The sequence below is a fragment of the Lissotriton helveticus genome, chromosome 12 (assembly GCF_964261635.1).
Source record: "Lissotriton helveticus chromosome 12, aLisHel1.1, whole genome shotgun sequence".
In the NCBI taxonomy this organism is placed as follows: domain Eukaryota; kingdom Metazoa; phylum Chordata; class Amphibia; order Caudata; family Salamandridae; genus Lissotriton; species Lissotriton helveticus.
Window position 1 is genome coordinate 612,234,980 of NC_136073.1, and position 13,393 is coordinate 612,248,372.

Here is a 13,393-nt window from a genome sequence, read left to right on the forward strand (position 1 = left end):
TTCTTAAAAATAATATTATCGTTTCATGAAGGGATTGGAAGCAGATTATGAGTGATGATTATTTTAAGACCTCCAATAAAGGCTTTAATAGCAGGAGTTGTCAATATTTGCTAGTGGTCTGTTTTTGAGATACACAGATTTTGCAGGTCAGCGTACCTGTTTGAGTAGTAGTCAAGAAATGATTTCTGAAAGTATAACAAGCAGGAAATAATACCTCGTACTGTAACTGCTAAGGGCTGCATGTGAAAATTATTAAAAGTAGTGTCAAAATCAGTTTCAATTTAGCTGCATTACATGCTCATGTAGTAAATCTTCAGCCTCTAAAACCTCAGTACACCCCAACCTCAATGCGATGAACCTAGTGATTTGACGCCTAAGTGCTGCCCCTGATGTGTGAGCAAATCTAGTGCAGTTGTAAGCTCTCATGAAGGTGGATGGATATCTCTAGAAGTAGAGAACCATATAATGTCATCAGTGCTTGTTATATTTTCCTGACTACGTATGAAATCAGTGGTAGCGAGTCAATCCATTAACGAATATTCAATACTAGCTGATTTACTTGTCAGTTCAGAGGGTGAGGATTACTAGAAGTGAAGTTTTGGTATTTTGAATTATTGTGGGTGGCCACACTGTTGGCACTTGCGGGTTGAGCTCAAATCCACAATTTTTTTATGGCTCCTGCTGAGATTCACAAAGCCAGTGTTCACCGCAGGAAAGCGTTTCACCGGGAAAGACACTAGATGGCCAAATTGTGTGTATGTGTGTCCTGTTTTTGTATGTAATATGGGGTGGTCATAATGTCTGTTTTGATGAACAAAACTTTGTTGTGAACCTGTTTCAAAGGCTCGAAAAGATAATTTTAGGGCCATGGGCTCCAACATAGTAAGGTGTGCCAGGCACTCCTGCAGGGACCACTGGCCTAGGACTGTGAGGTCGCCCATGTCAGATTCCCATCCCAGGTAAGAGGCAACTGTATTGAAAGTCAACAGAGGATGTGGGTTGAGAAACAACCTGCCCATTCACAAGTTGTTCTTGTTCCACCATTGCAGTTTGTGCTGACATCCAAGCATGAATGCTGTTTAAATGTAGCATTACCAATGTCTGTAAGAGGGACACCCGGAAGAGAGTCGCTGTTGTCAACAGTTCCCTATTGGAATGTTCTACAAGTGTATCCAACTTTACAGTGACAGAGAACAATACAAGCTGCAATCCACGGGATAATCCCTTTTATGTAAAGTGGGTCTATTTTGTGAAATTCTTTCATCCTGTTCAATTAGAACTGTAGACATCTCTTGGTGTCCAAGGTTTGCAGAGATTTCTTGTGGGGGCTGTAGAATGCGAAATAAAAGGTGGGTAACTTAACCTGCAGGTTCAAATGTAAGCTCTTATATAAAGCAGGGATTGAACTTCAGGACAATCCTGTCATTAGAAAACCTGTGCTTATTAAAAGTCTTATAATAACATGGTTTGATAGTAAAAGCTTGCACAATAACCCTTGATGCGAACATTATTGCTACATACTAGGCTATTTTCAAGACTGTTGCTTTAGATGCACCTTGTGAATTGGTCCGTAAAGAGACCTCGTCTGTGCTGCAAAAACTTTGTTGAGCTCCTCTGTAAGGCTAGCTTTACCACTGGTTGAAATATCCAAAATAGACCTCCGATTAATTCCTTGATCAATCAGAGTGAGAAAATAGACAGCATTTAAATGGCTCTTCGATGGACTCTGGTAGACAGGTTTTACAGGTCTAATTCCAATAGATGCAGTAGATATGACATCAGTTTGTGAGGCTGATTGATACAGTGCGTACATGCCAAATATTAAAACATTTCCTCTACAAGGCATAGGTTTGTTGATGCTGATTTTGCCCTGCAATCCTAATGATGTGTCTGGAGTTTACTTGAATGATTGTGTATCCAAACTCCAGATCATTAGGCAGCAGTGTGGTAAGGAAAATGCTTCTTACCCAGAATGCATCTGTTCTTGGCATATAGAGTTGTAGAGTCATATGTTGTGCATAAATAGCCATCCAGTGTTGGGTCCAGAGTTTTGCACTTTGTTTTTTCTTCGAAGAAGTCTTTCAAGCACGAGGTAGGTGACTCCTCCTTTCGGTGATAGTACGCATGGGCATCAACTCCATTGTTAGATTGTTTTCCCTCAGAGGGTGATAATGGAGTTAGTAAGTGTAGTAAAAGGAAATGTGCATGAATGCATGTATCTAAGTAAGATGTTACTATAACAGGAATAGGTACCTGGGGAGGCGGGTGGGCGCATATGACTCTATATACCAAGAACAGATGCATTCTGGATAAGTAGCATTTTCCATTTGTGGCATATGAGCTGTAGGTCATATGCTGTGCATAGACTACAGAGCAGTTAGCTCCCAAAGCGGTGGCTAACCTGTAGTTGTTGCAGTTGTCTGACATAGTGTACGTAAAACTGCTTGGCCCACACTACCTTGCTGTCTTGCTAACACATCTACACAATAGTGTTTTGTGAATGTGTGAGGTGTAGACCATGTTGCAGCTTTGCATTTGTCATCTATGGGTATATTTCCTAAGAATGCCATAGAAGCCCCCAGTTTGCATGAAGAGTGTGCCAATCAACGCAGGACGGCAAAACACACAAATCTACCTTGGTGACTACAATCTCCATTGGAATGATTGCAGTGACGCAGTAGTTAATAGCCTCAAAAATGTCCTTAACGCTTCTGACCTCACTCAAATTTTCAACACCCCGACATATGACAAAGGCTCTATCCTCGACCTGGTCATCTCCAAAGAAGGCACCACTCAACTTGACTCAATCCAACCTTGTGACTGGTCAGACCACCATATTATCACATTCCTTATCAAGGAAAAAGTAAAACTCATCCCGGTGCAATACTCCAAGCCCAAAGTTTGGAAAAGAGACATGAGGAAACTCAATCCAAACTCTCTACCCCCTAACAGCTGCAATCTCCTACTCCCCCCTACCAACGTTACTGACGTTCAGCACCTAACTGACCACTATCTCAACTCCATGGCCTCAATAATCAATGAGGCCGCTCCAATGCAACTGAAAAGAGTATCCACTAAGATATCCAACCCCTGGTACAACGGGAGTCTTAATGAAGAGAAACGGGCTATGCGAACGGCAGAGCGCACCTGGAGATCAGTTCCTTCGACATTGCATCTTAATACTCTGAGGAAAAAGAGAAATGCATACTTCAGGAAAATAAAACGCTCGAAGTCAGAGTTCTTCAGACTCCAGCTAGACCAAGCAAAAAACCGTCCAAGTAAATTGTTCGAGCTAATCCGATCTCAATCCAAGGAACAACCCCCAGCTGTCGACATTATGAGCACCACTCCTTCCTGTGAAGATTTCGCAGCTTTCTTTAACAAAAAAACCGACAATATAAAGAGCGACCTCCTCAATGACGCAAGCCTTTACTCAATACCCAACTGCATAACACCCAATAAACTAAAAAACAATGCGACATGGTCATCCTTTGACACCTACTCTGAAGAAGAAATTGACAGAATACTCAGCACCCTGAAACCATCCACTCACCTCACTGACCCTCTTCCCGCTAATGCCGTAAAAGACTTCATCCCTTTGCTACTCCCACTCTGGACTAAAATTATCAATAGCTCACTACAACAAGGAACCATCCCGGACTCCCTTAAAGTTGGACAAGTTACACCGTTACTGAAGAAACCAACAGCTGACCCCACTGATCTAAGCAACTACCGTCCGATTACCAACATTCCCACTCTTGCCAAACTGTTAGAAAAATGCGTCCAACTACAATTGAAAAAGCACATAGAACAGTGTGATCTCCTCAACCCACACCAATCAGGCTTCCTAGCAGGGCACAGCACCGAAACAGCTATGACTCACATAATTGACGACGCCATCCAAATCTTAGATCAAAATAATACCTGCCTCCTCATCCTTCTTGATCTCTCTTCAGCATTCGACACAGTGAAACATGAGAACTTACTCGAACTCCTAAAGACAAGAATGGGCTTCTCTGGGACTGTGCTTAGCTGGTTCACTTCCTTTCTACACAACAGGTCTCAAAAATTCAAGAGCAAAAACCTGATGTCTTCACCAGTACCGGTATCGTTAGGTGTCCCTCAAGGATCCTGCCTATCCCCTACTTTGTTCAACCTAGTTATGGAACCTCTCACCACCCTGCTACAAGCATCCAATGTACACTTTCACATGTACGCCGATGACACTCAAATATATCTCAAGTTACAATCCCCCAAAGACATCCTGAGTCTGAACTCAACGATCAGGAGCACCCAATCTTGGCTGGCCGATAACCACCTCAAACTCAATGCTATGAAGACTGAGTTCCTCCTTATCTCACCTCCCACGAAAATACCTTCCGTACAAACATGGCTTAAGCACCTAACAGCACTCAATGTCCAACCGACCATCGTGGACTCAGCAAAATCCTTAGGCATAACACTTGACACCAACCTCAACATGCAGCAGCATATCAGCAAGGCTACTAAGGGGGCGAACTTCCAAATAAATACCTTGAGGAAACTGAAACCCTTCCTCCCAGCAAAAGACTTCCAAACAGCAGTACAAGCACTAGTCATCCCTCGCATAGACTACGGCAGCGTGGCCCTCTGCGGCCTCCCCCTTACGACAACTGCACCCCTCAGAGCGTCACTAAATGCGGCAGCAAGACTCATCACTGGATCAAAAAAACATTTGCATATCTCCCCTGACTTCAAAGCATTGAACTGGCTGCCCCTTGAAGCCAGAATACAGCTGAAAATTGCCTGCATGACGCACAAGGCTATACACCTGAAATCACCCAGCTACCTCACTCATAAGTTGACAATTTCCGGCGGATCCAGAACTACCAGGAGCATAAACAATCTTCTGCTGAAACCGCGAAGATTCCGGAAGGAAAAAACGTACAAACGCTCCTTCTCTGGTATGGCGCCCAGGATCTGGAACGCACTTCCTCCTCAAACGAGGCTCATCTCCTCCTCCCTTCTTTTTAAGAAAGAAGTCAAAAATATCCTTATGGCTAAATACACTTGAACAATTCGTTTGATTGACATTGCGTCAAACAGTATTACCAGTTTTTTTATTATGATAAAGCCTTTATATTCCTATGCACGTGTGTTTTGACTTATATTTCTGTATTATTTACATCGTTCTGATGACCTACGCTCCAACTATGCCATGCTACCTCATACCTGTACTATACGTAATATTTTTGCTATGTATATGAACTTGATGATCTACCTCCCTACGATGCCCTCTTGTTCCCCTACCCCCCACTTGCCTGTGTAAAGCGCTCTGTTATCTGCAAAGATCTTGTTCCCGCTATATAAAACTTTCAAAATAAAATAAAATAAAATAGGGGGAAATGTTAATGTTCGTTTTGCTTTTTGCATAGCATATTTGAATGCACTTGACTATCCACCGTGCAATACCTGATTTTGATATGGGATTGCCTTTATGTGGTGGAGCAAAAGTGACAAAAATTTGGTTTGTCTCACGGAAAGGTTTTGTCCTTTCTATGTAATAAAGTAATGCACTCTTCACATCTTAATTGTGTGGGGCACGTTCTGCCACAGAATCTGGTTGAAGGAAGAACACAGGTAACTCAACAGATTGATTGATATGAAAGGCATAAATGACTTTAGAAAGGAATTTAGGATTGGTCCGACGAACTACTTTATTTTGCTGCATCTGCAAAAAGGGTTCTTCTATAGTTCTGCCTGAAGCTCACTGACTCTCCTCAGTGATGTAATGGCTATGGGGAAAGCTACTTTCCATGTGAGAAATTACAGTTCACATCTGTGTAATGGTTCGAAGGGTGGACCCATTAGCCTGGTGAGAACAATGTTGAGATTCCACACTGGAACAGGTGGATGTCTTGGGGGAATGACTCTTTTGAATCCCTCTATAAAAGCTTTGATGACAGGCACTCTAAAGAGAGATAGATGTTGTCTATTCTGGATGTATGCAGCTATCATAGCCAAATGTAAGCGTATGGATGTGTACGCTAAATTGGAACGCTGTAGATGTAAGAAATAACATATAATGTTTTTTAACAGAAGCATCAAGCGGCTTGATGTGGTTGTTAGTACAGTATATTACAAACCGCTTCCACTTTGCTGCACAGCAGGCTCTTGTGGTAAAACATCTAACTTCTTTGATAATATTCATGCAGTCTGAAAGTAGATTAAGGTAGCCAAACTCTAGGACTTCAGGAGCCAGATTACCAGGTTGAGTTGACTGGGGTCTGGATGTCTTATGTCTCCATGGTTCTGTGTGAGGAGATTGGGTGTAAGACGTCGTTTTTGATGAGGAACTACTGACAGTTCCAACTAGGTTGTGAACCAGGGTTGATGTGCCCACGTGGGAGCAACTAGGATTAGTGTCGGGGACGCTTGTTTGAGTTTCCAAACCTCTAATGGAATGAGTGGGAGAGAAGGAAAAGGGTAAGCAAATATCACACACCAATTCATCCATAGTGCATTGCCCTTGGACAATGGGTGTGGATACCTGGACGCGAAGTTTGGGCATTTTGCGTTTAGGTGTGTGGCGAACAGATCTATGTCTGGGAAGCCACACATTTGAAAAAATGGGAGGAGAACTTGAGGGTGTAGTTCCCATTCGTTGATTTATTGTGTCTGATGACTGAGCGGATCTGCCATCTGATTGTTTACTCCTGGAAGGTGTTCCGCTAGGAGATACATTTTGTGATGTATGGCCCATTTCTAGATGGTCTGTGCTAGCTGTGACAGCTGGAGAGAGTGTCCCCCGCTGTTTTTGTATGTAATACATTGCTGTCATGTTATCTGTACGAATCAAGACAGTCTTGCGTACTAGATGAACTTGAAACGCTTTCAGTGCCTGAAAAATTGCTAGCAGCTCTAGGTGATTTCTATCAAGTTGTTTCTGCTGCAAGCTCCACATGCCCTGAATTGTGTGGGTTTGGAGATGTGTTCCCCAACCTGTCAGTGATGCGTCTTCTGTTAGTACTATCTGTGGAGCCGGGTCGCTGAAGGGCCGCCCTTTTAAAAGGTTTTGTGTGTTCCACCACTGCAGAGAGCAATGGGTGCGGCCGTCTACCAACACTAGATCTGATAACAGACCCTGAGCCTGGTTCCACTGATGTGCTAAGCATTCCTGTAGTGGACACATTTAAAGTCTTGCGTAAGGGACTATTAGAATGCAAGACACCATCATTCCCAGTAACTGCATGAACACACGAGCTGGTGAAGGGCGTTGAGGCTGAAATTGAGACAGCAGGACTTGTATATTCCGGACCCTGGCTGGAGTTGGGTATGCTAGAGCTTTTTTGTGACTACAGTAGCCCCTTGATATGCTCGAGTGTTGGAGATGGGATTTGGACAGATTTACTGTGAATCCCAGTTCGTATAGCAATTGCACAGTTTTTTGTGTGTGGCGTAAACAGCTGTTGTTCGAGCTGGCCTTTATGAGCCAGTCGTCTAAGTATGGGAAGACATGAACCTGTTGTTTTTGTAGATGGGCTGCCACCACTGCTAAGCATTTTGTGAAAACCCAGGGTGCGGTTGTTACTCCGAATGGGAGCACCTTGAATTGATAATGCTGGCCTGCTACCATCAACCTGAGGTATTTGTGGTGTGAAGGATGTATTGGGATATGAAAATAAGCGTCCTTTAAATCCAGAGTGGAGAGTAATTAGCCTTGCTGAAGGAGCGGTAGTACTTGTTGGAGTGTTACCATACGAAAGTGGTCCGACTGAATGTACAGATTTAGTTCTCTGAGGTCTAATATAGGCCTGAGAGAGCCGTCTTTTTTGGGATTTAGAAAGTAGAGGGAGTACACACCTGCCCCTTGGTATTGGAAAGGGACCGGTTCTATTGCACCTTTCTGCAACAAAGAGAGAACCTCTTGCTTTAGAAGGGTAAGATGTTCTTGTGACATGAGGTGTGACCTTGGAGGAATGTTTGGTGGAGTGTTTGTAAGCTCCAGGCAGTAAACAGATTGGATAATTTGTAGAACCCATTTGTCTGATGTAATCATATTCCAAATGATTAGAAACTGGGAAAGATATCCCCCGACAGGAGTGGAATGATTGGGGGTATGGAAATGACGTCACTGTTTGGTGTTTGCAGGGGAAGTGCGTGTTGAATTACCTCTGCCTCGTCCCTTTCCTTTATTTCCTCTATATACACCTCTAAAGTAACCTCTTGAAGAAGGTGACTGATTGTTGCCTTTGTAAGAGGAGGAGGGAATTTCTGTAGATATATTTTTGGAGCCACCCCTGTAAAATGAGCAGCAAAAGGATCGTCTGTTGGAAGGTGATTGTAAGGCCCCCACGGACTTTGCAACCTCAGTTTTCTTTTTATTTTTTTCCAGTGATGTTTCAACAGCTGGACCAAAGAGTTGTTCTTTGTCAAATGGTTGGTTGAGAATAGAGGCTTGCAACTTAGATTTAAATCCTGAAATTCTTAACCAAGCACGCCTACGAAGCAGTACGCTAGTATTTACTGCCCAGGCTGCTGTGTCTGAGCAGCCATGGAATCAAAGACACAACAGGAAAAGCTTCGGCCTATACCCAGTACCAGGAAATCGGAAACGCTTTCAACTAGAGTAATTGGATAATGCTAGTTGCTGGTCAAAAGTGAGGTTTTGGAGATTTGTGGCACTGTGAAGAAGCCCATGTTGGGAATGCCTCAACCTTGGAAGATTGGGGCAACTTCCTTGTGTCTAGATACAATTGCGGCTTGCTACCTTGTCCTTGCTCACAAAGTCTATTTAGTCATTGCTCTGACCAATGCCAGAGAGGTTGACCCTCTCTTGGACAATGTGAAGTCCATTAGAATTCTCACCTGGGTGCCTTCTATTCAAGAAATAGAACACTTAGGCCCACTCTTCTACTTGCTTTTTATTTCACACAAGCTCCAACTAGATACCCTGCTATTCAAAATGAGATTGGCCACTCCATACCTTCTTGCTACGACAAAACCAACCTCTGCATCATCCAGATTGGTTTCTGCAGCATGACAGGTCCCCACATTGGAACTCCATCCTGAGCGCCGATTATGCTTTCAAACGAACATCCAATCTGTGGCTACTTCTCATATTTCAATGTCTTTCATCTAACCTTACCCTCAAGTCCCCCGCACTTGTATTTCTCCATGTAATAAGCTACCATTAAAATGTGTTATATATTTTGTGTGTATTGTTGCATCCCTCAATTCTTGTCTACCAGATCTACCCCTAGACATAACCATATTGTTGTCCTATGTCACATCCCTTTATGAAACATTTATATTAAAAAGGGTTTAAAATTTAACTTCAAACTTCAAGTCCTCAACTACTACTTCTATTTTAAACAATTAGAATAAAGATGAATAGCATCTCTCCCGCTACCTTTTTAAAAATTTCTCCTTTCCCTTACAATTCTACAATTAACATATTTCTGTACCTTAGCTACCAGTCCCGGATTCCCACGTGAAGTCTAGCTCCAGAGGTCAGTGTCTCAATCTTGAACATTAGTGACAAGCAGATGGCTAAAAACTCCATTGGCATCAACATCGAGTAGAAAGAAATGAACAATGACACGGATGTGAAAAAACACAGTACTCAACCACCAGCTTTTCTCTGAAATAATCATACAGAGCTGCTCTGGATCCATGTTTTAAAACTAGCCTCAGCTCACTACTTCCAGCTAGCTTCCATGTTGGTATTCAATTTTTTTTATAGAACAATAAACTCAGTTTACCATTAGATCCCAACCCACACTCTATAATATTACATTTTAACTGGTGCCTTAGACACTCGCTCCTGGATTTCACCTTTTGCCATCATTCTTTTTGTCCATGCTCCGGTATTCTGCCTTTGCTGTTACTCCTCAGATGCATACTTGTTTCATGTTCGGTTTGCCTTTGATTCTCAGATAATGCTTCCAGTCAGATACCAAGCTATTTATGTTCACCTGACATTGAATTATTTCAAACCGAACTCAGTCTTTAGGGTTGTTTCTCATCCTTGTTCTTGACACTCATAGCTAGCCTGTCACAGCATATAATCTTAAACGAATGCTGTTTCTTTCCAAGGAGAGGGGCCGCTGGATCTCCTTAATATGTAGGTACCATAACCTGATTCACTTGCTGATTAATAAAAACACAACTGCTGGGTACTGCCGTATTTTCTGCCTGAGTGATACACTTTATAGTATATATGTCAGATCAAGTGTTTCATCCAGCATTTACCATTGTTAAATGCCTCCCTACAGTTATCACATCTTGAGTTACCAGGCTATCACTGAATCTCAAAAAGAACAGATGATGGGAGGAATACTGTACAAATCAAACATTCACCCCCAATCTGGGTTTAATTCAATGTTTTTTTACTCAACACGCCACCACACTTTGGACTCAAGCATATGCAAATCAGGCTTGACCCTGCTTCCCTGGGAACAGTCCAGCCTGAACTGCCAGGCTAGGTCATCTCTGGACCGAAAACAAGCATCCTGGGACAGGTTTCGGGGTATCGCCCCTCATTAGCCTGACTAGCTTGAATCCAGTGGCACAGTAAGCACAGGACCCACATCTGGGCACACCCTTCCCACTTAGGGTGACAAAACCAAAAATAACTGCTGATGGATGGAATGCTGAATAAATCAAACATTCACCCTCAGTCACAGATCTGCGTTAATCCATCGTTTTTTTTGCTCACCACGCCACCCAAAATTTGGACCCAGCCATATGCATCTGTGACTGGGAGTAAATGTTTGATTCGAGTTGCTTCCCATGTTTACATCTGGAACATTTTGTGAATTTGCACAGCTGAAAATCGGTGACCTTATGTAATGTAACTGGTGCTCATGTAAAATACTCCAAAAACTTTGGGTCGAGTTGGCGTGATATAAAATTCACCCTGTTCCTCAAAACAAAGTAAGGTTGTACTTCTTTGTGACTTTTACCAAATATAATGACCATGTACTCTGTGCGGGGAGCCACTAGGCCAGTACCATCACACGTCTTTAGGCGGCATAACCTGTATCTCCAACTCAGGCCGCATATCCCCCACTTGCAATATCTTATGTGTACCACACTTTCCCTCAGGTGCTCAGGCCCGTGATTCCTCACCCCCCACTCTTCATTGATCCCCAGCAAGGTCTGTGGTATGCAAATACCAATACCATCATATACATAGATATAGATTGATATATATATACATACACTTACTTTGCCTCTCGAGCTCCTGCATTGCAATAGTGGAGACCGGTCTCTTGGGGTGCCCATTGCGGTACAGATGAAGTGCGTCAAGGATGTCAGTCTCTATAGTGAACTCTGTATCCCACTCATAGTTCTCGTCAACCGAGGTGTTCCTCCTACAGAATCAAATGGTAGGTTAGATTACAAGGCAGTTGGTAAGAAACGCCTTACAGAGCTGTCAGGTATAACATCACCACACAACCAATGACAAAGCGCCACAAAGCACAACAGCTTGACTGAGGTAAGTAGTTTTTTCTACGAGGAAAGGCAGCTGGGGAAGTACTTGGAAATAAAAGCTGCTGTTGGAATGCTACACACATTGAGCAGTCAGGCTCTCTCCTACGGCACAAGGGCTTTCTTTCCCAAGATCTATATTTTTAATGATGATTAAAAACACCTCATCCCATTTGTTCCTATTGACCTGACAGCTTTTTTTAGATAGTTCTGAAGAGAAACACTTGGTGCTTTTTGGGTTATTGCAGCATCCCACAAGACCAGTCCAGCCATGGACAGGGTTCTTCACTGCCTGCCATGTACATACTAGTAAAAGGACTCCATAAAAGTGGCCGGGTTGGAGGTAGGAAGCACAAAAGAAACAAAAACTGAAGAAGACCTGGTTGGTTGTTCCAACCATTTACACCAGGGCAGTGACAGAAGGCATATATGTGTGGGAGTGCACATGTGCATTAATGTGTAGTTCTGAGTGCAATTGCATCTGTTTCATGTCTTCATGACTGTGTATGAATCTGTTTCTGTGTCTCTATTAATGTGTGTATCTGTGTGTCCCTGCATCTGCATGTTTGTGTGCAAGTCAGCCCTTGTAAGGCTGTTATACCGTTTGCTATTTGTGTCTGGGGGAGTTACAGTTTCTGTGAGTTTGAGTTTTTGTCTCTATGCAAGATTCATGAGTTGGGGAGTGTATATCTGTGTGTGTCTTTGTGTTTGAGTGTGTTTAGGTGTGTGCCTGATTGTTGAAGTGTATGTGCATCAAACTAGCTTGAGTATATGTGTATGTGAGTGCATGTGTTTCTTGGTCGTTAGATCTATTTGCATTTTGAAGTACAAGTCTCTGTGCCTCATCTAGAGATTGGCGGTGTAGGAACCACACCGTAAATGGGCAGCGACTGCAACTAGCTAAACGGGCAGTTCTGCTTTTTTATTAAAAAGTGGCACCCGAAACATTGTGTCGCAGGCGGGAAAAAAGGAACGATTGCCCGAATAACCGGGGAGAAAGCCACTTAAGTGTTGCTTCTCAGAAACAAAACCTCGCTTTTACAAAATGTTTCTAAGAAACAAAAAGAATGCAGAAAGGGCAGCCACAACATGACTGCTGGTCTCGCATTCCAGTTTTGATCGAAGTGCTCCAGACTAGTTTGTGGAAGTTCTTTCGACAAAACTGTCTCCACCAAGCCAGCTGGGATCTCTCGATTCAGTAGGCAGCCCTCCTCTGGGTATACATGGGGTAAAGACTACCCGGTACTGGCAGGAGCACCATTAATCTTTTAAGGATGTCCTAGGTGTGTATGTGTTTGTGTGTCAAGCTGAACATAGATTAGACTTGGAAATGGTTGAAGAGGTCACAGTTTACAAAAGAAGACGCTGAGTATTAGGCAGGGCAGGCTTGTGTTTAGCTCGAGTGTAGCAAACACGAGTTCTGGTTGCAAGGGTGGCATGCCTTAGGATTTCGGACGCATGCCAATACTTTTACAATCTATCCCGGAGAGGCTCTGAGGTGGGGGTCATGTAAAATGTTGTTTGGTAACTCCTTCCAGAAAGCACTGATAAACGTTGGAAAAGCCAAAAATTAATAGGTTGCCAGCCTTTGGCCTTGCCGGTGCTTGTTTGGTTTTTTACAGTTTTTGTAAAACTTCATTGTTGAGAGAGTTGATATAGCCAATACAAAAGAAAACACTCATAGCAAAAAATGTTATTGGTTTAATAAAGCACACATTGCATTAGTACTCCCTGGCACTAAAGGGAGATCCTTTCTGTGTGGATGTGCTCATTGTGAAAGAGCAGAATGATGTCATTCATAAAGTTAGCCTGTCGCCCAATGCATACATGCTGTAGTAGGAGGAAGCATCATGAGAATGACACAAGGGACCGATGGCTGGAGAGGGCTGGCTGAAAGCCACTATAAGTAAGTACATTA

General features: G+C 43.0%; 1 protein-coding gene across 1 annotated transcript in view; it reads right to left on the reverse strand.

The window, feature by feature from the left end:
- Nucleotides 1–13,393, reverse strand: part of IGSF9 (immunoglobulin superfamily member 9) — a 641,834-nt gene that overhangs the window by 61,301 nt on the left and 567,140 nt on the right. Inside the window, 1 exon segment of the mRNA XM_078669195.1 lies at nt 11,212–11,357. Within this exon segment, the coding sequence (XP_078525321.1) occupies nt 11,212–11,357 (146 nt within the window).